At 41.4% G+C, this 25,747-nt stretch overlaps 1 protein-coding gene across 2 annotated transcripts in view; it reads left to right on the forward strand.

Moving 5' to 3' along the window:
* Positions 1 to 25,747, forward strand: part of AGBL1 (AGBL carboxypeptidase 1) — a 272,982-nt gene that overhangs the window by 21,992 nt on the left and 225,243 nt on the right. For both annotated transcript variants that reach the window (XM_071754302.1, XM_071754304.1), the window contains exon 6: positions 21,695 to 21,732. In XM_071754302.1, coding sequence (XP_071610403.1) covers positions 21,695 to 21,732 — 38 coding nt within the window. The remainder of the gene's footprint in view (positions 1 to 21,694; positions 21,733 to 25,747) is intronic.

Here is a 25,747-nt window from a genome sequence, read left to right on the forward strand (position 1 = left end):
AGTAACACAGAACCTGCCATTTCTCCTGCTTAGACAATGCAAAGCTTTGTGGAGCTCATTGTCCCTACCTGGTCATGCATGGCTCAGCAAGGACATAAATTCAGTCAGTTTTGGATTCTGCATGGCCCTGGCATGGGTGCAGTTCATGGCTGGTGGTTGGTGAGGAAGCAGCTGTAGACTGAGAATCATGTCCAGGTGAGGAGTGGAGGGACAAATGTGGCACAAGAGTTTGACCACGACTTGCTTAGCTGTGATTGGAGCCCAGTCCCTCTGGAGGAAGACACCAGTAAATAACATCCATCCTGCTATTACTGCCAAAGACTGATACCAGTCATCCCAATACCACCAGTTACACAGTGCATTTCATGGAAGAAATTTGAAATACTTCCCACTAGCCTTAAGAGATGGACTTGTCCTGTTGATTGCTGAACACAGCATTCTTCTAGTTCTGACTATATGTCTGAGGGTATAAAACAGATAAATTAAGCAGGGTTTTTTTGATAACAAGATACAGAGTGGGCCCAGCAGATGCACAGCTTCCTGCAGCTACCTTGTTAATGAAAGCCAATGCACTTTTGCCAGCATTTTTGGCTTTCTAGTATAGTACTTTCTAAGTAACTGGAACTACTTCACAGCTTCAGTTCTCTCTTAGCCAGGTTACCTGTGATTCCTCTGCATGGTCTGTCCAAAAGTATGGTATCAGGATGTTTCCTGCACAGATGTTTGGATACTACCCAACTCAAAGAATATTATCACCAGGATATTATTCCTAGGCTGTCTGAGCACCCTCCAAGATTCCCCTCAGGCCTCATGTTATAACTTCAATCTTTAGGACTGCTTTATGTATGACAAAGGTGCCCAGGACAGGGCAGATTCAGAGTTGGGCTTGACTTCTGAGGCAACCATAAGTGATTGATGGGTCCATATCTGTGCTTAATTAAATAAGCAAATTCCATTCAATTCCCTGGTTTTCTTCATATGGTACTGATTAGAGGCTTTGATTAGAGAAGTGTTGGTTCTACTTCTGAGATAGCCTCATAGGTCAGGCTCTGCATGTAATGGGACTTGGGCCTGTATCAGTTCTTGTTTTACCAACGGGACTGGCTCCATAAAAGTGTTTTAAATTAATTTTGTGCAACACTGCTTTTTCCATTCGCTGTGTCCTCTGAGAGGAGTGGAAAACTTGGTATCTGTCACACATTTCTAGCCTGGCTTTTTGCTGAAATACATTTGGAGTTGCAGCTAGTGCTGCTGAGGGTTGTTGTAGTGTAGGCTACAAAGTGCTCTAGAATACCCACTTCTAAGCAGAAAGGGAAAGAAATAGCCTTCAGAGAAACACTCTGCTTTTGATTTCAGTGATTCCAGGTTGTGTGTGCTATATTTGGGGTTTTCTTCCTTTCATCTGATGTAGAAAAAATTATTTTGAACTCATCTGTGACCTTTTTTTCCATTTGGCACACAAACACAACAGAAAATACAAGCTCAGAATTTCCCTGAATAAAACTCTAGTTTTATGGCTAATAAGCCATTTTATTTATTGCTGAAAACCTTGGATTTATTTTGTCTTTGTAAAAAAGATATCTTATACATTAACTACTGTCCACCTGAGCTTTCTCATTGCTAATTCATTTTCCTAATTGCCTTTTTTCCCTAAAATATTTGTGCTCTACTTAAAACATATTTGCATGAGTGTGCAAATGCAGAATAAAATCTTTCCTGGGACCAAGCTCACAGAAAAGGTGATTTGGCTCCCACCTACACTTGGTTTAATGAGCAAGAACCATAAATCAGCTGAAGCCTGGTAACCACTCAGCTGGCCTGCCTGGGGATCAAAGCTGCTTGTTTCATTTAATAACCAGGAACAGCTGAGAAGGTCAATGGCTCAGTGGAGACAGTCTGGTTTACATCAGAGGAAACACACAAACCTGTTTTGTTTTAAAAAATGCTTCCCTTGTTATTCAGTAGCACTTGTGTTTGTTTGTGGTCCATTTTGAAATACTGTTCTCTCTGGGGAAAGTGGCTGCAAGAAATGTTGTTGACAAGAATTTTGGTCCAAAGACCACAAGTCCAGACTGTAGTGTGGGCTACAGATCATCTTTTCCAGCATTAGGGAATCCTTGGGATAGCAAAGGTCTGAAAATCCCAGGCGTCTTTGCAGCTTATCAGGAAATGCAGGTGGGTACCTATTTTATTGAGCTTTTCTAGTTAAAACTTTGTAGGGTGACTGGGGAAGGAAACTTATGGATGGGTTTTCTGAGGTGTGGAGAAAGAATAAAAAGGAGTCACACGCTTTGTCTGGTTCAGCATGTGCTCCTGGTCATGTGACACTGGTGTAGTTCTTCCCAAAGTTGCTGTGGCTGTGTTGAAATCTGGAGTGGGTTATTTTGGTGTGGTTAGTTGGTAATAAAAACATTTTTGGCTGTCAGTAGGGATCATGAAGAGAATGCTAATTCATAACCACCCTATAACTTTGCTATGGAGGAAAACTCCAATGTCCTCCCAGCAAGCCTCTGATCCTCCCTTTGTATTTGCCATTTATACCTACTCTCCACATTATAACTATTTGCACCATGATTTGCTTTGTTGCTGGGAAGGAACAGCCAGCAGCTGTGGAGGCTGAGATTACCCTTATTTTTTGATCTGCTGCCAGGAATGCAGCATTGAAAATGCACTACTTCTTTTGTGGATACACTCATGTTCTCCTGTCCTGGTCAGCAGCAGTACCAAAGTCACTTTAAGAATCTGCCCTGGAGAGTGCCCTGTGTGAGCTATTTATTTAGCTAGCTAAGATGGAGAAACAAGATCCATAGTTCTATTTATTTTTCCTGGTGGCAAAGCTCTGGGTTATTTAGAAATAGTCTACCATGCTCCAATTGGCCTTCTCTGGGTGTGTGCCAAGTAGCTCTGATTCCCCTGAGACTGTGACTCATGGACTTTATTGGTATTAGTTAGGCACTTGAGGTCTGCATGTTCTGGTGCCATAATTGTGTGGATCTCTCCAGGACTACCCATATATGAAGTAAAAGCCAGATGAACAAATGTGAAGCTTAATGTGGCTTAGAGAACTCTAGAGTTAAGCACTGAAATCCACATGGGATGGAGACACTGGATTGTCTTGCTCATGATGCTGGGCTGTAGAGAAATCTTTCTGATACCTTTTATGGGGCAGTTTAAAATATAGCCAGATGATGATGATGATCTGTTTTTCTCAGTTCTGTTTATGTCAGTAGCTGGGATATCTGATATGAGCCTGTGTGTGGGATGCTCAAATCTTCACTCCATCAACACCTCCTCTAATGCAATGACCCTGATGCCCCAGAGAGTGCCATGACCCCTGCTCCTTTCACCTTCTCCCTTACTTATTCCCTGTATGTTTCATATCTTCTACTTTTCCCTTATTTTACAGTGTCCCTTTTGACACTCTTGCTTGTTCTCCCAACTTGCCTCTTCTGAGAGATAGTAGGATATGGTGTGGGCAGATGGATGTGGAATGTGACAGTGGCAGATGTTTGTTTTTTGACCAGCCAGGGGCTGGGGTTTCTTTTTCATGACTTTGTCTCCAGGTGGAGATCAGATCTCCATCAGATATCCTTCCCATACTGGTGGCATGTCAGGCTGATGGCTTTGAAGGATATATGTTGTCTGTGTGGCTATATGTTGTGTGGGCCTTTTATAGGACTCCTCAAGTTGAAGGCATATTATCAAAATTAGTGAAGACAAAAATCCAGAGCTTCTGATTCTTTGAGGAGGAAGACCTGTATTTTAGGAAATGGCAAATGACTTGTATCTCTGTCATGTTATATTTTTCTGTTGTTAAGAAGTTGGTGGGCAGTCTTATTTCTGCAGTTTTACCAAGAACAATTTAAACAGTCTTTTAAAAAATCTTTATTTCTCAAAGCTTTGTGAGCACATTTATTTACTTCAGCAAGTAGGGCTGGCTAATGATGAGTGATCAGATAAACCTCATACGAGAGATTGCAACAAGACTGAGTATTCATCAGAATTAAAAACTCCTTCTGTGAATATCAACAAAACTTGGCTTTCTGCACTGGGATTTTCCAGTAAAGTTTGACTACTTAATTAAAAGTGGAAAGTGAATGAAAAAGTTCTGGGAATAGTGCCAAATTAATTCAGTAGAAAATATGATATGCAGAAATTATCTGCCTTTGCTTGTGTCCAGCATTGCTTGTTTCTGACATTTGATCACAATTCTTCTATGTTTGGTGCATGTTGGATGGTCTCAACTTCTCAGCACTTGCTGATAATCTCCCTTTCCACTAAAGGCAGAAAACCCTCTCATGTAACAGCTCCATTTGAGGTGTATCTCTGGACTCTTCACATGGTAAAGGAAAAAAAGAAGCAAGGTTCTTTTCACTTGTATCAGATGTTTGTCTCTAGAAACTTGAGGCTTGGAAGTGCTTAGTTTTTGGCTTTTTTTTTCCTCTCTGCTGACTGGAGAATGACTTGTGTGGGTATAACTGGGAGTAGCACAGTGGATGTTTAAGGTTGGGTCAGATAGATGGTTGCTGAGAGAGCTGGAAAATGCAATATTCCCTAACTACTGCCAGGGCTCAAAACCCCAGAGGAAATAGGAACAGCATGCATGTCTTTTCTTTGGTGATGTGTGCTGGGGGGTGATTTGAGGTGGGGAGTGACTCATTAATCTCAAACAGGCAAGAATAAGGATGACACTGTTATGGTCAGGAGGTTATTCCTATATCAGATACTTCTGTCACAATGTGAGCTGAGAAGAAGATTTTTCTGGAGGACTGAAAGCAGAGCTCAATCAAGTGAAGAGGGTGTTAAGGTGATTAAATGTTAAGGTGATTAAAAGAGCACATCTAAAGATAAAAGCTGAAATCTGATGGTCTGTATTAATTCAAATATCATGTCAGATTGACCAAGGAGAATAAAAAGGCACTGGAAATGATGAAAGTAAAAGTTGAGAAGCTGTGTATTGCTTCAAAATAAAGCTAGAATATATGAATATATATATATGCATATATATATATACATACATATATATATATATATATATATAAACCTCTGTTTTTCTATAAAATGTGTTTTGTTTGCAACTGAGGCTCTGTTTTCCCAACTTGGAACTGGGGCTTTTGATGCAAGATAAGTGTTGAGCCCATAGCGTTGAAAAGTGACCAAGTTGCCACATCAACAAATGCTTGTAAAAGTGATTTCCTCTGACCTTAGCAACAACAGAAGAAGTCAGAAGTCTGTTAGACAAAGAGAGGAGTCATACAGCAGGGATGACCTGAATACTAGAATTATCTCTTCTGTTAAGAATGATAGACACGTGGAAGAGATCCAATTGCAAATGTGTCCAAGACCCAGTTCAGACAGTTAGTTTCTTTAGCCTTAATCAAGGATAACTTTTTGCTGGTAGATCACCACATTCATTTATTGCAATTCCAACTTCTGGATCATCCTAAATGTCAGCTGCTCTCTGCTTGAACAGAAGAACATGCTGTATGGCCACTGCCATATATTTTGAGAATGAGCTGAAACTCAACACACCAACATGTTGATCAGTTCTGCTGCAACCTGATACAATAGCTGTTGTGATCCCTTCTTTTTGAGGAATGTTCCACATACAGTTTTATGTCTTTGTTTATTTGGCAACGATTCCTGGTAGGAGATCAAAAGCGAATCATCCTTAATTCCTCTTGTTAGTCTGTGTTTTGCCATTAATTGTGTTGAGCAGTTTGGGTATTTAATTGGAAACTGACACATGATTCTATTGCAATGTGGTCAGAATTAATCAATGCTTACTGCCTGCTTATTCTCAAATTGCTACTTGGTTCATTTGATCCCTGTAGAAAATTCACAGGAGGGGCTGAAATTTCTTTTGAGCTATGTGACAGATAAGTTACAAGCCTTCCCATCTGGCCTTGATCTACATGGGATATAGCCCAGAATTCCTGCTAAATGAAATTGGTAAATACTGTTTTGAATGAGATGATGCCAGCAGCAAAGGGAAAAAGGGTTGTCTTTTAAATTCTTGTTTATACCAAGTTTCTTCTTCACTTGACTAACATCTCAAATAGCATGAAGCTGAAATGGGTACATCACTGAGATAAGTAAATAAACTCCAGTGCTCAAATTTAATGCAATGAGCCATTGAAATACAAGAAATTATCTTGGAGCCAAAGGTGTCCCAGTTTTATGCAATTTCTTCTCTTCTTTTCTTTTTATGGTCTGTGTGGTTTGTCTCAAAGAATGACCTGTTCTAATATTAATAAGTTATAAAATCTCATTTCAGACTGATAGTATCTCGGTGCTGCTTTGCAGAGTAAATAGGGTTGCATTGCAGAATTATACTTCACTGACATTGTACCATTCATAGCAGCAGAAGAGAGAAATTGAAAAATTAAGAGGCAGAGGCAGGAGAGGAAGGAGATGCTTTCAGATGAGATTTGAAAATAGATGAAGAATTGATGAGGCAGAGAGGAATACCGTATATCAAGGTTATTCCATATGGCCAAACATGTTGCATACAGAAACCCTGGTGCCATCTCTTGGTAGCTTCTGGTATCGCAAGATTAAGCACCTGTCTGCGGCATAAAAGATTGACAAAGGAACATTATAAAAAGAGAAAACCGTTTTTAAGCTTGCCTTGATATTTCATGGGAAGGGAGGAACTGGTTTACAATTGGATACACTTACTGCAAATGTTATTTTGAAAGAGATGTTTGTTTTTTTTTCTTTTAGCTCTAGCTTATTCTTTACTTCTCTTCCAGGTAGAGGTAACAGGAAAAAACCAGTCCTTTCAGCTGAAGGCCATTCTTTGCCCATTATTTCTTCCCCTTTGGTGAGCTAGTGGCTTATGTCTGGAAAGGTGGTATGAGAGCAAGTCACTCCTGTTCTCAAGTTCTTGACTTTCCACACCCGGTGGCTGTGGCAGATGCAATTCATGCTTGACCTCGCTTGATAGCTTTGGGTATGTCTGCACTGCAGGCAACTCTCTGCTCCTTGAGAGGGAAAATCTCTGTGCCCTAGCTCTTATTTACCTTATTCTGCTAGCAACTGTTAAAGCTTGCAGTAGGGCCTCCAGTTGGGGCTACACAAACTTCCTAGGATGTATTATCCAATCTAGGAGTATTATTCATGTTACCATGGCTGTCTCACTGCTGGGCTTTGTTCTAACTAAATTAAAACTAATGCTTGGGTGCCTCACTGCAGTGCAATCACATTGCTTCTTAGAAGTTGTCTGTGAGGTTTATCACCCACGTAGGTGAGGAAACCACTGTCACTCCCATTCAGATGGAAGGTAGGACTTGATTTTGTACATCAGTTGCATCCAAGAGTGCTTCCCAGACTTAAATGAGTAGTTAATATTAACAGTGGCTCATTGTAGCTGAATATGATAGTCCCAAAAGAGTAAATCAAGACTGGTATGTACTAAGGTATGTGCTGGTATGTACTGGTATGTGCTAAGCATTTTGTAAATAGTACAGAAGGAACAGAGTGGAATAAATAAAAATAAAACAGCTAGAAGGATTACAAAATATTTTGCAGTCTAGGAAGAAATTAAAGGTTTGGGATATGTTCTGGAAGTTGGTTGGCTACTTGCAAGATGAGCAGGCAACCTGCTTCTGATCTGGAGGTGCAGAGAGTTTTCCACCAGTGATGTTTGGGCTATAAGAAGGCAATAAAAAAATAATGGTAGAAGACAAAAAGAATGCCTCTGATGTCTGAAGTGCCATTTTGAGACATGGTGTGGTACTGTGGGCAAGTCACCCAAAATCGGACTTTTCATATGCTCGATGCATAGACTTTGATAATGCCTTCCTGAGGGTAATGAGAGTATGGAAAATTGTGTCTGAGGCATTCAATGAAGACACAGATGAACAGGGAGAAAATGAGTAAGGGAAGAGAAAAGCAGTAGTGATTTTGTGCAAGGTTTTATTCTCAGCCAGGCTGCAGCTGAAGTGGACTGTGGGGTGAATATGGAGCTGACAGAGCCAGGAGTTAAGTAATGTTTATTATGTGCATGTCTGAGGTGGACATCAAAGTGCCAAAGCTTTCAGAAAGTATCAGCCAGACATCCTTGTGGGACTGGAACTGGAGGGAAGATATTTCTAAGCAAAGCTCTTCTGAATTTTCTTGTAGAGATGACGAGGAGGCGCCCACCTTGGCTGTTTACCTGTGTCCATATTCCTGTGTCAAAAGGACACAGAAAAAATCCTCCCTTGGAAATAAATGAGTTGGGTAATGATGGGAATCTCTGAGAGAAGCCAGAGAGTGAATAGATAAAGCTGAGGGCACTCACTTGTGTGTCAGTACATAGGAGATCCCAGGAATCTCCTCTCTTGCCTTTTGCTTGATTTATTGCCATTTCTCCTCCCACCCAAAAGCCTTATGAAGGGTGTAGAAAACAGCTGTAAAATTCTCCCCACAAAAGCCTTCAGTCTAAAGGTAGACCAGGTAAATCTGATAAAAAAGGAGCCTCATTGCACAGCATATATAGCAACAATTTTCACACTACTGGCCCTGAGCAGGTGCCATCCCCACACGGAAAACAGTCCTAAGAATTTCCTGGGGTTGCTGTGGCTTTTTTTTTCCAGGTCCACCAGTGCTGGGAGGTGAAATGTTAGCCAGTCTCTAGAACTATTGGTGGTTTTAAAGCACAACAGTGATTAGAGCTGTCCTGAGCAGATGACACAGTGTCAGAGCCCATAGCAACAGCCTTCTGTGCTAGGATTCCCTGTCTGATAGCACTGCTGGAGCTGCAGTGGTTTTAGAGATACAGAAGCAACACAACAGTTCATTCCGGTGAGCATGAGAATGAGTGAGCTCTAAAGGCTCCAGAGTCTCTTTCAGGATCTTTTGGGTGGTTAAAGAATCCTAATTATAGAGAACAAAAACCTTAAATATTGGAGTATTTACCAAGTGCAAGTGAAATGAATTTTCTTAGGGAGAGGTTTTGTCACAGCAGTGCTATGGATGCAACCCAGGTCTCTCACTTGCTAACACTGGCAGGGCTCTTCTTGGTCCCTTTATCTGTAGGGCAACACTTGGAATGGCAGCAATGCCAGGAAAATCTGTAAATAAACCCAGAGTTGAGGTGCTCTGCGATGTGTTCAGAGACAGGGCTTGCAAGATGGAGGGGAGAACCTGAAAACTTGAAGTGGCTGGTGAGGAAGAACAGGGCTGCTGATTCCTAATACGGATGCAGCTCTAAGGGTTGGGAATGGAAACTCCCTCTGAAGTGTAAACCTTGGAAAGGTCATGGCTCAGAGACAGAGCTTTTACTGCTAGCCTGCAGCAACAGCCAGACTGTTGTGGAAGAGAAAAAATGAAAATCCTGCTGTATCTTTGGCACATCAATTCCAGGTGTTTCTTTCCTATGTTAAATAGATGTAGTTTTGACTTTGTGTAGACCATTTATTGCAATGGCACAACAGCTCTCACTGCTCAAAAGCTTCATTTTTTTTTTTTTTATTGTTTAGTTTTTTGGTTTTTGTTTTGGTTTTGTTTTGTTTGTTTTTTGTTTTGTTTTGTTGTTGTTTTAAATCACACTTATATGTTTGTGGTTATTCCAGCTTTCACCACCTTCCAGATCTTTCTATGTAGAAAAAATTAAGGGCACATGGAAGAGTTATCCTCATAATGCTCATAATTTTTACTGTGCTTTTTAATTATTTATCCTTGTGACTTAATTCTTATATTTACTGCTCAAGTTCTACCAGCCTTGGCTTTGATATAAATTGTTTTCAAGTGCCAGAGTTTGGCTTGATTATATCAGATGGAAGCTTTCCAATGAAAGGAGGGAGGAAAAAAAATAACACTGGCTTTCATTACTTAGGCTTCTGCAAATTACCACTTCAAAAAGCTCTTGAGTTATGCCAGTGTGACATTGCAGCTTTCAAACAGCAAATATTAGGAAACTTTGACCCAGTATTTGCTGCAATTTGGTTTGTTACTGACTTTTTATTCCTTTTAGATCCTCTAGCTAAATGCTGTGAAGAACAGGCACCAGCACTATGATGTGACCAGATGATTGCTTAATAAGGAGCATTACACATGTAACTAGAAAAACTCATTAGTCTGTGGTTGGCTGGATCAGCCACAAGAACTAGATGCTGGTTTTCAGTCAGCCTTGCAAGCTCCATCATGGTGTGGTGACCCATGTTGCATGGGCTGGTGCAGACTGCTCTTAAATCTCCTTGCTTGTAGATGTGGGGATGAAAGCTGAGGCTGCACTTTGGCTGCTCCTGGTAGTAAAGCCTTCCTGCTCCTCCTCCTCAAGTCTTGATACATACTGAGTGTTGAATCTCAGCAACTGGATGGCCAAAATACAGCAGGCAATGTGAGTGATCTAACAGAGAATGCTGTTTCTCTGATTCTTGGACATTCTACTAAGCTACATGTAGCTTTTCTTTCTTGGGATCAGTATCTATCCCATTCCCATTGCCAACCCACATATCCCATTCTTGTTCTTTGGAATCTAAATATCTTGATATACTTGATATAAATATCTTGATATACTCTACTTGCAGTGAGCCTCATTTCTGACCTACGACCCGTAGGCTGCCTTCCTTGCACTAAGATGTTCTGCTCTCTCCTGCCTGAGCTTTGGAGGTGAGGACAGGACAAGGAGAACTTCACATCAGGTGAATCACATCAGGTGCATCTGCTGCTGTTTGAGGCTGTTGCCTTTAGTGATGGTTGCTCAGCCTGCTTGCACAGACAGCTCCTCTGGAAGATGCAGCCTCATTTGCAGCATCTCTCCTATTTAGTGCGAACCTGATCTCATATCCTCAAATAACTCTTCTGCCTTTCCTATCACAGCCTGCAGATCTCATGTCCCAGAAAGCTGCTGCAGGGCAATGTGGCAGCTGTTCACTTTTCCATGGCTTGGCTCTTTTTCCTGCAAAGCTGAGCTGTGTGTGTACTGCACACCACAGCAGCACTCGTTTTCCCCTCCCATCTGTCAAGTGAGAAGAAGTCACAGAATGGCAGAGGGAGGTGAATAGCAGAGTGCTGTTTTTTTTTTTTTCTTTTTTCTGCTAAACCTTTATTGAAAATCCTAGGCAAGTGAATAAGCTTTCCTCCCTGCTCTGCAGTTGCAACATCAATTTTCCCAAAGACTTCATGCTTACTGTACTTGCCTGCAGCAAAACTAGTCAGTGCTGTGTTTCTAGCACCTTTCTACATGTGTTTGGCAGTCTTCTATTTTGACAGCACACAACAGGTGAAATTGGTGTTTCTTTTGCATACAAGGGAGATCTGAAATATTTCTTACAAACTGTTGATGTTGACTGAAGGGTGTAGTGAAATGAGGCAACCAGGTGCCACTAATTGCCAGGTAGTGGGCATGAGCTTGTGTTAAGCCCACCTGTGCCTGATTAGGGCAGGACCCTACTGCGCATGAGCAGGACTGGGGGGGCCAATAAAAGGTAAAGCTTGAAGCACAGGCTCAGCTCACTCCTAAGCAAGCCAGCAGAGAGATTAGCTGCTTTTACTGCTTCTGAGGGCACTGTGCTAACCTGATTGTGCCAGAAGGGCACTTGGGTCAGCGAGGATTCAGTTTTCTGAATGAGTGTTCAGATTTTCAGAGATATTTAGGTGCATGAAGATGAAAGGGAATGCAACTGTAACAGAAAGCTTCTTGGCAGGTAAAAGCCTAACTCTTAACACTTAAAAGGTAGTTCTGACCTTAGGATTCAAAGGGTCTTTGAAAAATCTAGCTGAGTGCTAGCTGCATGTTTAGACAAAAAAGCCTTTTTAATTCAGGTTAAGATGCCTAATGTGAATCTGTGAGAGAATGTTACTTTGTGTTTCTCAGGTATGTTTATACATTCTCAATTTGAGACTGATTTAAATAGTACCAATTAGCTCAATATTGTGTGCACATAGGGCTCACAAACAAATAGTATTTCCAAGCATATTCATATTCAGCAGCATCATTTAGTACCATTGAACTCTCAAGTGCCCACTTCACAGTGAATTCAGAGCTGAAGGACTAAGTATGTATGTGAGGGAACAAAATCAACAGAAGAGGTAAAAAGTGGGGGTAGCTGAAAACCAGGAGGAAATAGTTGCAGAGATTTTATATATTTACTTCTATATATTTTGTTGAAATCCCATGTGACCTTTTCAGGCCATTATTCTTTGGGACTTGGGTAAGCTCAGTATATAGAATCTGCCTAACCTGTGTGGATAACAAGGGAAAGGATGTTTATTGACTTGGGAAGCACATGGAGATTCATAAATGGAAAATGTTGCATACAGAAACTGGTATCAGTATCTTTTTTCACCTGCTTCCTACTGCAAATGTGGATGTAATGCTGCGCTGTCAGTGCTGCAGCTGATGGGTAAAAGTTTACCCACACATTCAAGCTCTAGCCTTAGTAGTACAGGCAGACTGTAATTAGACACTCAACAACAGGCAGATCTAAGTAGGGCTACAGGGTTATGTTATGACATTATTGTCATTTCTCAGGCACCCAAGTTACATCTTGTCAGGCAGCACAGGGAGAATGATTCCAGTAGCTATGCTTGCATGAAATGGATTCTTGCTCTGGCATATTCAAAGAAACTCTGCAAACCTCTTTCTTAGAGGTTTTAAGCTTTAAGTGTCCTTTGCCTGGACTTTACAGATGTGCTTCATCTGAATAGGACCAGAGGGGAAAGGCAAGTGCCATATAAACTCAAACTGATGGATCTATTTCCAGGGCTTTGTAATATGGAAGCAATACTGTTAGATTAAAAGAAGAAACACAATTTTTCATCTTGTGTTTGATGTCAGTCATTCCCTCTTTTATTCTGAGGCATCTGACTTTTGCTTAAAGAAAAGGCCATCAGCCTTGCTTTTTGGTACACATCAAAGAATGTGGTGCTTTCTCAGTCCTTCAGCTTCATATTTCATGTTCTTTTCAAGTCTCTTAAACTGTATATATTTTAAAAATTAGTTTTCCCTCAAATAATTTTTGTTTGTTTTTAAAAAGACCAGTCAAACAAAAATGCTGGACAAAAACAAACCTCAAAATCCTAAGCAGTGAAACTGCAGGAATGGCTGAAATGAAAAAACTTGACTTTCCCATCCATGGCAGCAGCCCAGCTACAGGCAGTAAAAGCTGCTATTTCAGACACTGTCTCTTTACAGCTCAAGAGGACCTTTCATTACAAAATGCTTTTTAAAGGTGGTGTACCCTGAGATTACTGCTGCTTTAGCAATGGTTTGTACTAACCAGTAGTCAGGGAGAGCTACAGCTCTTAGCCTTGATTACTTTGAAACCAGCCTTCCTTTTGAGCTCTCACATAGCCCTGGGCACAAGCAATGACGAGTTAGATACCTCATTACCTGGATTGTTGGCAACACAAGCTGCCCTTAGATATCCTACTGCCAGCAGTTGATAGTATCCATAAAATAAAAAATAAAAACTTTCAGCTGTTTGCAGGCAATGTAGTGTGAGTGCAGGCTCATTTTCTGGCATCGTAAAGTCCTGGGTAGCCCCAAGCTCTGCCTTCTCTTTTATAGTTCACCATCAGAGCCTGCCCAAAGGCAAAGCACCTGCAATTCAGTTTCTCTCAATGAGTGCAGAAGGCACAGTTGCCCTGATGGGATGCCTGGGTCTGTCACCAAGCCATGCCCCTTGGCTTCACTGTGCAGTAAGCAGAGTTTCACCAGGTACAGGGACAGTGTCCTTCTCCCTGTCCTTGCTCTGAGTGCACACAGCATGAGAGAAGTTGGAGGCAGAACAGTCAAGAAGCAAGCAGGATGGGGCTGAGTCTCCTCACTGAGCACCTACCTTGCTGGGAGCACATTGGGTATGTGGCGTGTCCAGAGCAAAAGCTGCCAGTCATGGTGAACTGATAAGCTACAAATAAATTGACAATTAAGGAGCCCAATCACTGGGCTCTTTCTCTCTAGTAACTGAATTGGGATTAGAAACCAGCTGCCTGGGGAAAGGAGGGGAATTTAACCTCACTCACTGGCATGCTTTAATTGTGTGTAAGATGTTTTGTAGGGCTGTGCTGGTGCTTGTTATCAGATGTGACCTTGATGGGAATCCTCTTAGTCAGTCAAGGATAGCATCAAGCCCCTTTCTCAGTCTCCCTGCAAGTGCCCCTTGAGTGGGAGAGCAGGATTCTCACACAGTCAGCCTGAAACTGCCTGGGTGATGAATCTGTTAAGAATCCTGTCTGGTTGTGATCCTTCCAGCCCCTTCATCTTGATGTGAATGACAAGCTGTTACAGCCTGCCTCAGCCACATTGCTGACATCTGACCCTAGAGAAGGAGTTGACAGGAATGGGAAAACTTCTGAAGTATGGCTTCTGCTGGAGGAAGCAGTGCCAGCTCTGCATCAATCTAAGAAATGCCTGGGCATTTTTTTGGCAAGGATTTAAGTGTATTTTGTGTATCTTGTTCTTCTCTGTTACTGCTTTGAATCTGATTTAATGAAGAGCTGGAAAGAATAGGCTGACTTTTTAGGATACAGCTGTCTCTTGTTATTCTCTCTGCACATGAGAGAATAGGATACTTGTAAGGATGCCTGGAGGATAACCCCGGAGTCACTCTTCCTTCTGGGTAACAGAGGTGAAAGAGGGTGGAAGGCTTAAACTTTTCACTGATTTTAACCTAACAGGCTCCAGAGCTGGCAGAGATGTTTGGAACGTGCTGCTATGAAGGTTGAACTGAACCTGGGAACTGAGATATCCTCTTTGTATTAACCATGACACAGAGAAGATTTCATGATGTGGCTTCTGCATCAGAGCTATAACTTCCCTACAAGGAGAAGCATGTCTTTGGGAGAACATATTGACTTCAGTTCACCAAAATGCAGGACAGGAGAAAACTTGCTCCTGGGTCTGTGGTGGTATTAAAAAGCAGGGAATCATCACTCCTTTGCTGTTAAGTCTTGCTGGCTATTAGCATTGACTTTGGCACCTATGCATACTTTTTTTTCCTCATAACCTTCCTCTCAGAGCTAATTGCCATATAAATCTTTGAAGATGGAGTGGAAATACTGTTCAATATGCATTTAATTTCTGTATATTTTTGTTTGCCCACTAATTCTGTTTGGCACAATGAATTACATTACAGAGAAGAGGTTCCATAAAAGATGTGTATTTGCATTAATGACAGCGTGTGCTTTTCTGGGAAAAAACCAAAAAAAAACCTGGTCGCTGGAATTTAAATAACCATTAGAAAAAGAATGCGTGATTTTTATTCCCTTTCCTGTAGCATAACACCAAAAGTACATCTGTGCACAACAGCTGGATCTCCAAACTCCATCCGCTGGCAGTGTGTGCGACATCACAGATTGTGAGCAGGCTTTGCCTTTAGCCTGAGTTTTAATGCCCAGCTAACAAGGTAGAATTGAAGTGGTCATCATGATGGGTGGTTTTGCATAAGTCCTAGACTGGCAGTGCTGCAAAAATGCCAGCAGCATAAGCAGCTTTTGCCTGCCCATATTTCTAGGACTGGCGAAGCTGCTGCTTTTAAGCCTTTAAAACAAACCAAATCACTATGCAAGTGCTTGCATATTTAAGATCTTTATGGCTGTATTTCAGAAGGAAAGTGACTATTTAAGGCATCTGTCTCAGATGAGATGTACTTTCTGTTGGGATTTATAAAGCACCTATTGCCGTGGTGCCTGCATGTTGTTTCCAAATGTCTCTCAGTTGTCAAATGTGAAATTGTCTTTTGAGTGAGTTGCTGTGTGACTGTGTAAACTCCAGCACTTTAGTTTGAGTCCCAGGAGGCAAAATGCAGCCAGACAATAGGTATACTCCAGGGGACTTAATGCCTCCCTGAGACAGAAGCCGTGGAAGCTTAGGGGCTTGAAGCCTATAAACTGTACTACGTTGGGTCCTCGGTCAGGGTTCCCACTGTGATAGATGCTGTTCAAATATTTATTACATGGTCCCTGCCCCACGCTGCATGTGATATAAATAAACATGACAGCAACAAGTGAAAATACTGAGAAAAACAGTAGAGTGAAGGGCAAAAGAAGGGACCATAGGCTGAAGCAATGTAGATTGCCAGGCAAGGGCAGAATCTTTTTTTATGTTTCTATAAAAATAGTGCTTTATGCCTTTATTATCCAGGTGTGATTGCCTTTAGGAATTAGATCAGGAATGAAGTGAAGAGATATTTAATGAAGCACCCAGTAGTCATTAGCTTTCACTCAATAGTTTGAGGATGACTTCTGTTGATTAAGCAGATAAAAGGTATAATCTTGCAGGAGAAAAAAGGCTGGTTATGTTACTTGAGGGCTGATTTACAGACCCCTTTTGGGTCATTTCTGTGCTCAGTCTTTGGCTTCCCTGCTGGTACCTACCCGTAAGTCCAAGCTGGTCATGAGCAGTTGGGCACCAACATCCATGTGTCCTATGAGTCTTCAAAACCTTTCAGGTAGTCTACCACATTTCTCTTCTGTAGTGAGATTTTTCATTTAAAGAAGCCTTTTGTTTTCTTTTTTGCTTTTTGTTTTGTTTTCCTTTGTTTTTTCTTTGTTTCTTTTTTCTTGGGTCGTTTTTGTGGGTATTTGGTACTATTGGGGTGGAACAGAAATAAATTATTTAGTCCAGAGACAGAAACAGAGGCATAGTGTTGTCTACTATACTGCTCAGTGCTACAACCTCTGAGCCAAGACCATAGCAGAGAAAACAAACCTAAGAAGTCCTGTGTCTTCTGCAGTGATTTTCAGCTAATGCTGTCCTGGTAGCTCAGAAGTGAAAAGTTGACCTAGACATAGACTGCTTTGTTTATGCTCTTTAGCAGCCTGGTTTTACTGGCTAATCCAATTTTACTTTGGCTTAGGAAATTTATTTGCTTCTGATTCCTAAGCACAGGATCTGGAAGTTGCTTTTGTCTATCTGTCTGCAAGTTGTACTCCTGCCCTGATATCCAAGCTGCTGACTTGGGAACACTTCAAAGGTTTCCATTCTTCAGGGTTGCTGTCTCAACTTCAGGAGTTTTTAATGTTTTCTGATTATTGAGCAGCATTTATTATTGTGCCTTTTAAGATAAAGTATCTTTATTTTAACTATATAAATTAATTTCCTTCAAGATAGAGGGGGATTGACAAAACAGCTAAGATTTTACTAACATATTACCACGTAGAACAGAAAATCAGAGGAAGGCATCTGGACAGGTTTGGCAGGCTTTGTAATGATTTCTGGTTTTCCCCCCATTCCTTCTTGAGACAAATGTGGAGTTCTGCAGTGGGCACACTATCAAATTCTCTGGTCTAGCATATGGCTTATCAAGTCATTTTTCTTGTACTCTTAAACTTCTCCTCCTGTTCCCATCTTTCTCCCCCTTTTCCTTGTTGTCATGCACAATTTATTATCTCTCTTGTTCTTCCAGTCCAAGGATTACTCATCTCATTATACCTCCTGATGCCAGAAAAGATGTTGTTGGTTTGCCATATGGTGTTAAGAGGTGCAGATATTACTGCAAACACCAGTTGCTTTCTGGCTTGCCATAAGCCAATTGATGCATCTGTCAGCTTGCTGATGTTCTCAGTGAAAGTCCATTCTGCATTTTTTTTCTATGACTTCTTGATTTATTTGTTTCCCACAGGGTGTTTTGTACGTTTGAATTTGTTTCAGCATCAAGGATAGGTAATATTCGGGGGTACTTACTGACAGCTGACTTAAAGTGTAAATTATGATACTGATTTTAACTCCAAACACTTTACACAGTGTAGGTGTAAACTCTTTTCCCCAGCTAATTGGGGATGTTAAAAGTTTGCCAGAGTTCAAAAGTGACTAGGCAAATATATGGAAGTAAAATTAAATGAGAGCTGAAAAGCCTCCCAAAGGCACCATTCCTAGTTTATGAACTCTCTGGGCTGCAAATTACTGGAGTCAGAGTCTGTTCTGGAAGTTCTAGCACTGTGGTTTTGTTGTCATGTACTCTTCCCTGGGCTGCTGTTGGCCATGGGATACTGGACTGTTTGGACTTAAAGCTTAAACTGGTGCAGCTGCTCTTTTCTGGCCCGGCTAATTAATTTTGTGCTTAGAATCCCTGTTTCTTATTTTGCTTCCATTTGTGTATGATTAAAATGTAGGGATATAAGACTGTAGTTTTTCTTGGGTCACTTGTAAAAGATGTTTCCTCATTGGCAGCTGAGCTTAAGAGTCCCATTATAAGCAATTTATGCTCACTTTTTGAAGCTGTTAGGTTATTCATCACTGCCAAGAGGATGTTTCAGAGCCTGGTTTTTCTGTGCTTAAAAAACATCCTTTAATTTCTAGTTGAAAATTTGTCACGGTTATTTTATTATCAATTTGTCCTTGTGCCAGCTTCGTTCTTTGGCTTAAGTAGCTCTTCACCTCCCTTAGTGTTTACTTCTTCACCTAGTGGAGTCTATGGAGACTCATCAGGACAGTTAACCATCATTTTGCAATAGTGACAAAACTGTGGTCTTTAAGACTCCTCATGGCATATGTCTCTGTTACCATAAGGATGAGCACTTCTCTGCACAGTCCCTGCTGAGTACTGCAAGGAGCGGTACAGGTGAAGCCTTGTATGAAAGCATTGCTGATTTCCCTGCTGGCAGTGGCTTTCCTGGGACTTGATCTGTCCTTTTCATGGTTGTCACCCTGCTGGGTCATGCTTGTCCTAATCCTCTAAAGGGCTCGTGTATCCAGAGTGTCCTACTCATTTTCAAATTATAAACCCCTGCTCATAGCAGCTATTCTTATTAAACCCCAAATGTGTAACCTTGCACTTCAACTATTACATTTCATCCCATTTCTATTGCTTCAAAACTAAAGAACATCCTGCTACTCCTGAAACATATTCTGAACTCCTTGCTAGTGGCAGTAGCTCCTGACTTCACACAGTCAGCAGATTTTGTTACTGAATTCTGACTCTTTGTGCCAAGGTCATTAATGAAAAGATAAAATAAGATCAGTCTCAAATCATCCTTGAGGATTTCCACACGTAACTTTCCTCCAGACTAATAATTCCTCTTTTGGCACAGCTCCTGCCATTATCTTTTTAACCATTTCTTTACCTATGTTGCAACTCTTGCTCCATATTGAATAATAATTTCCATGTGGCACAATATAAAACGCTTTATTGAAGTATGGATAAATTAGATCTACCACATTACCCTTGTCTAGAAAAATCAGTTATCAAAGAAAAATAACAAGCTAGGCTGGCTTGCTCTGCTCTTGGTAGGTCTATTTTATCCCTTAAACCTATTTCCTTTGTTTTACATTCACTTTCATGTCTTTAAGAATTTTTTCTTTCAAAATTTATTCTAAAGTGCTATTGAGGTCAGTCTACTGGGTCTGCACCTACCTACTACTAACTGGGAGGTGAATGTTGCAGGATGTATAGAACACTGCATGTTGTCTGTGCCAAAACCCTTGTGATGCAGTGCTTGAAGAGATAAAATGTACTGGTTTGGTTCCACTTTATGTTATTGCAGTGCTATATACAGGCATGGACTGGAATGAGGAAGTGTCTAGGCTGTTATCCTGGGATGTGGGAAGTCCAGCTGGCTACAGCTGTTGGTCCATTTTTTCAGAAGTAGGTGATCATGAAAATTTCTGATTCTGCTGAGTGATGGTGCTGGGATCTGGGTGTTACCTGCTTTAATGTATGTGTATTTTTTTTCAGAGCATGTCTGATTTTTCCATTCCACAGTACCATCTAAATGGATTTACTTACATTTTTTGAGTCTTGGGTTTCTCGGCTTTACAAGCGAAGCAGTTGCAAATGTTTTCTACCAGGTCACATCAAATACACAAATAGCTCTTATCCCTCAGATCAGACCAGACCAGCTCCCTCCAAATCTGGAGTGATGACCAAGGGTGGTTAAGGCTGTCAAAGGGTCATCTGTGGTATGGCCAGAAGACTTTAGGTCTTCTGGGGCAAGTGTGATTGAGAGAGGTATGGGAGATTAAACTATCAGAGAAAAAGGTTGGGGAGGTCTGAGGTTCTCTGAGGATGAAGAAGTTTGTCTATATGCAATGTAGTTTACAGACCCCCCAAAAGAATTGGAGAATATGGATTTGCTGATGGGATATTTTCTGTCTGTGCTGAGAGAATGACAGTGGCATAGCTCTGCCAAAGCTCTTTGCAATGCTCAGAAGCACCCCCAAAATAAATAAGATGTCTACAGGAAATCCTTAGGTCTCTTCAGCTCTGAGCCAAAAACACTCTGGTCCTTCCTTCATGGGTCTGCTGTTCTGGGATCTGATTCAGATTGGGGCTGTAAATGTGGGGCTGTAATGTAGTCTCCCTTACAAGATACATACTGGAGTGTGAGTTTTGGGAGATGATCTGGATAAACCCTTAACTTGCTTAGAGATGTTCTTTGTTTTAAGCTCAGGGATCAGTGGCTGTAGCATAACCTTTTTCTGAGAAAACCAAATATCTGGTGGATGACACTACTCCTCCCACCAGCTGAATGATTGCTGTTCAGATGGAGTTAAAGAAGCAATGAGAGCATGATGGTGCTTCCAGTGGTGAGATTTGCAGTTAATTTCCTGTTCTGTCTGAATTTGTGTGTGTTACTTTTCAGTTTGTTTGTAACGCAGTTGTTGAACTGACAGATTCATTATGGGATGACAACGCAACATTAGCAAGAACCAGGGCTTTAGTCTCAGGTACTGTTAGGACACACAATGAACAGAAGCTTAATGAACAAAACAATATTTCTTGCTGCAGGTTGATAATTGGCTCAGTATAGAAGTTAAAATGATTTTATTTGGGGATTGGTTTGCAAAGAGATTACATTTTAAAGAATCCTCAGGCATGGAGTGATTTTTAATTGTATTTATTTAATCGTCTGTGGGCACTTGAAGCTTCACAGCAGTAAACCAGGTTAGAACATGAATCTTCTTACTCCAGCAGAATGTGACTGGAAAAGAAAAATCTTGAGGTGGCACGGGGATTGTACCACATGAGGAAGAAACTTGCCTTCAGATGGTGGGGAGCAAGGACGACTCAGTTCAGTTTTTCAAGCTACAAATATTAGTGATCAGCTCCCAGTGAAATCAGTGCTGACTCATGCAGCTTGAGTTCCTTCCCTACATACTGAAGTAACACAGAAGGTCAAAAGAAATCTCTGAGTGTCTCTCTGCCTTCCTACTCTCTAAGCTCTGTAAGGGAAGTGGTCTTTCTGCACAGCTTCAGCATCTTTTTTTAAAGTCCTTACCTGAGTCAGGACTTTACATGCCACTGAAAGGCCAAGACATTGTCATAGTTAAATGAAATTAAATTTTCTGGTAAAGCTGGAGGGAGTGAGGATGAAAGTGAAGATTGTTTTGGGAAATGGGGAAAGGAGTGGAATTTGGCTTGAAATACTGATGTGGTTGTCCCAGCTTGATGCGGGAGTTATCTACTGGTGTAGATAGAGGAACTGGTGTCTGGAATAGGCATGTGCTGAGTCCCTGATGCAAAGAAATAGTCCTGGGGCAACTTATTTCATTACTTCAGATATGCAGGTGTTGCTTTAGATTTAATGGTCACTACAAATCAGTGTAACCCTAAAGCTAGAGGGCTAATGGTCTTTTAGAGTAACTGAGTCACCTGCAGAGAATGGATCCTCTGTTGGTGTAAAACATTGCAGTTCTGACAAAATCCATCATAAACTGTCAATTTAGACCAGCTGGGAAGCCTGGCCAAGAAGACTGAAGATGAAGGTTACAAAAATTATCAAAGAAATTGACATTATTTCTCTATCTCTCTTCTTTCCCCAGGGCAGCCATCGAGGCTCTGGCAGCTTTGCTGAAATCAAGTAAGCTTTTTTTTTCTTCATATTCTTTCTGACTTTGCTTTGTGTGCTGTGCTGTTGAGCAGAATGATCCTGTTGAACTTCACTCTCCCTTGGTGTCCCCTTTTCCCTCAGTCCCAAAGAGCACTGCTTAGAAAAGGGAGGCAGTAGTTTCCTACATGTCTAGCTAGGATTCTTGGAGCCCCACAGCTCTCTATAGGACATGGTGCTCTAGGTCCCAGGGAACAAGATCCTGAGAAAGATAGACTAGACCCTTATTTTGAGTATTTAGAGAAAAGTGCTTGTCCTGAGGCTTGATGCAGTGGAAGGGGTGGGGGGGAACCTCTCTAGCCAGTGACCAACACTTCTTGCTCCATTCCAGCATCACTGGAGAATGGGGCCAGGACCTTTCTGTCCTGTAGGGCTGTCATACTACTGCCTGCTTATGTGGCCAAGGCTTGGAAAACTTAAGAGATGACCTTATTCCCCTTTGCAAGCTTGTCAGGTCTGATGACATACAGAGAGGGCTGAGACTTCGTGATGATCTGGGTGCAGCCCTGCTAGGGTGAGCTCTGCTTAACATTTGCACCAGCTGGCTGGGGGTGGGGAAGACTTTAACAGGGATTTGCAGTCACACGCTGCTTCTGTGACAATTCCTGAAAAGAACAAGCTACCTGGTTTTGCCTTTATTCCATCCAAAACCACTTAGCTTTTTATTACCAGACTTTAATAAAGTTTTGATTAAGAAAGAGCACTCTACTATTGCAGACAATCTGCCCTACAATAAATCACAATGGCCTATTGTCCTCTCTCTTCTCCTTCTTTCTTCCCCTCCTCCTCCTCCTTTTCATAGTATTAGGAATAAATGCGTTTGTGAAAAATTGTAACCCTGGAAGCAGTGCTTAAATAAGCATGCTGCAATGGGATTGTGTCTGAGTTGTATCAGTTCAAGTGATGAATTCTGAAATAATTCTTCAGTATTAACCTTGCTGCCTAGATTTAAAGGTCACATTATTGCAACAAGAAAAGACCTTCTGGTTTAGGCACTAAATCTTAATGAGGGGGTTGTGAGGCTATGCCACAGTCTCCTGCAATGCAAAAGCAAAATTAGCCTTCTGAGTAGAAAGAAATTTACAGAGAAGGCTGGAAAAGGGGGGCAAGATCTCAAAGCTCATTTGGCATCTTGAGATTTTTTTCCTGCACTCTTGCTTTATGGTAAGTGTTAGGAATAGGAATTGAAATTCTGTTGTCCCAAGATATTTATAGGATAAGTTCTTCTATTTGAAGGCTTGTTATGTTTCTGATAACACTATATAGAAGTGGAGGACTAATTATCAAGGGAAGATGTAAAATATAGACTCCTGAGGAGTTGTAAATACATGTAAAAGTTGGGGTGGGGAGCTGAGGATGAACTAAGGAATCTAAAGGGATTAGATTCCAAGTTCTCCCAGTCCTTTTTTTCCTGGAATGACGTATATTGTTTTGGGTTTTGTTTTAGAGCTGTTTTTTTTTTTTTCAAGCCATTTATTCTTAGAAATTTTGTGTGTGGATCTTCTCAGCCAGCATACATTGTGAAGGCATCTTGGCTGGTTCTTCCTTTTACACTTTTTGTGCTTTAGGAAGGGTATAGAGTTTCCAGTACTGAAAGAACGCTGATTATTATGGTTGACTGTTTCAGGTGTTTTCACAGAAGATATAAACAGTGAACTCAGATAAGAATGTAGTCCATTGAGCAAAGCAGCCTATACAATGTCACTCTGGTTGCTGTGATGTACAGATTAGGGTTCTCATTCATTTATAGTGTTTACCACTGCAAATAAAGGCATTGTTTGGGGGAGATATTTTCATTTGCAGGCACCCTTCCCATTTTGCTTTTATGTGTCCTCTTTTCCTTTATCATTCACAAATGAGGAACATTGTTGCAGCAACCCCAGGTACTACTTCCTTGGAAAAGTCATTTTTAGGAAAACACACAAAGTATTTTGATGTTTTTTTTAGGCAATGGAACTGAGCCTTGGGAAGTGGTGCCAATACTGTGCAACCAAATAAAGCACCACAGCCCACAAATCAGCTTGAACAGTGTTTTCTGATGTTTCTGCAGTCTTATGCAGAGTGCTCAAGAATGTCTTAGTTTTCTCCTTGTCCTGTGGCTCAGGACATGAGAAGCTCCAGGCTCCTGGAGCAGACTGCTCTGGTAGCTGCATACAAATGAGCAGGCTGTGTCTTTTGGGAGGTTTGGGTTAGAAGATGTGAAAAACATCTCTAGTTCTTCCAGAGATAAATTCACTGTGGCTGGAAAAGAGTGGAATTCTTTCTCATGATCTTTCTCAGGACAGATTTGTTTGTCACAGTTTATTTATACCCCTGACCTTTGTCCTTCTGAATGGTTCAGGGATTCTTAGAAAGTTAAAAATCAGATCCAGCGAATGGTGTAGTACTTGAAAATTGCTTATAAAAACACAGGGTAAAACTACATGACAGACTATTCAGAAGCTCTATAATGTTTTAGATGGGAGGCAGGAATTCTGGAATGTGCTACATTCCTACTGAATTGCTGGACTGATTATTGTGAATTTTGCTGGAGTCTTGAAGTAACCAACTCGCTGAGAAATGATGGTGGTGAGATTCAGTTTTGCTGGGGTTGAAAGGTATAAAACTTAAAGCACAAGAACTTACGTGTTCTTGAGAATCTCCTTGTAGGGCAGTCGGATCCTTAAGCTCCTCAGTCCCGAGTGATCACGGGGGTTATGGTTACACGCCGAGCTGTGCTGAAGGATAAATGTCTCACTTTTGGCAGCGAGCTGCGAAGTAGTTTTCCAGGGAGCAGGCAGATGGCAGTGTGTCTCCCTGATGGGTCTGAAAACATCCATCTGAAGCTCCTCGGTCTTCCTTAGGCATTGAGGCTTTGCCCACTTGCAGACACAGGGATGGGCTGGAAACTTTTTGTCCTCTGTTCTTTGCTGATGCTAAGTACCCATTTGACAGGTGCATAGCTGTAAGAGGCAAGATCTGCCAGGAAGGAAGGCATCAGTGTAAGAAAAAATTACTGCTCCATCTGTACCTGGGGAAATCATTGCTGCTGTGGTTCAGAAGGGAACGTACAAGCCTGTCCAAAGAAATAAGTGATGGGACACAGGAAACTTGCGATTCATCCCCAACAGAGAAGAAAAGCTTGTAAACCCAGTGCAGATGAGAGTGACCTGGGTTGTCCTGTTCCTCTGTACATAGTGAAAATCAATTATAATCATAGAAATGGTGAATAATCGAGGAACAGAATATTAGGTACTGATGTTTGTTTCCTGAACATCAGCCTGTTTTTCACTTCTGGCTTCTTATCTCTTTTGAGCATCCCAGAGTGCTTTACAGATCTTTGCATGCTACTCTCCCAGCTGCTGCTCCACACCTGCCATTCACACAGCAAGCAGCTTGTAGAAAGTCCTTTTTCCATTGCCTTGCTGGTCATTTTTTATATCTGTTGTCTCACCACCATGCAGTTAACTCCCTCTGACTGAACTCCACCATAACACAGGCTGAACATGTCACTTGGTAAATATCTGCAATGGTGCCAAAGGGCCATGAGAGCATTGGGAGGCTTTTAGTTTTCTCTTGGAAGTTACAGCCAAGATTTCCAGTGTTACACCTGTCCATGCTTATCCATCATCATTTTCTAGATGCTTACTACTGGCCAGGGTAGGGACAGGGTTGGAGGGTAGATACCAGTGGCTATAAATAAATTGAGATGGGATGAAGCATGAGATCCTTCCCAGAGTCCCTTTGTCTCTTTCCCAAGGTATACTTGCTACTCTTTCCAGACTCTTTTGGTTTTATTCTCCTTTGTACATCTCTCTTTGCACCTTGCTCCAGTTCTGTCTTAGGGCCTGGGGAGCTCATCACTAAGATATTCTTTGCCTGCAAGAGGCTCAGGTGTGGTGGGGACCTAACTGGAGCCCATCTGAGTAGTAAAAAGTGAGGGTTGCCCCTTGTATCATTCTTAGATATGGGCTCTATTGCTTTTAGTGAACTCACCCCTCAACCCCCC

This window comes from Heliangelus exortis, chromosome 11 (assembly GCF_036169615.1).
Source record: "Heliangelus exortis chromosome 11, bHelExo1.hap1, whole genome shotgun sequence".
NCBI classification, from domain to species: domain Eukaryota; kingdom Metazoa; phylum Chordata; class Aves; order Apodiformes; family Trochilidae; genus Heliangelus; species Heliangelus exortis.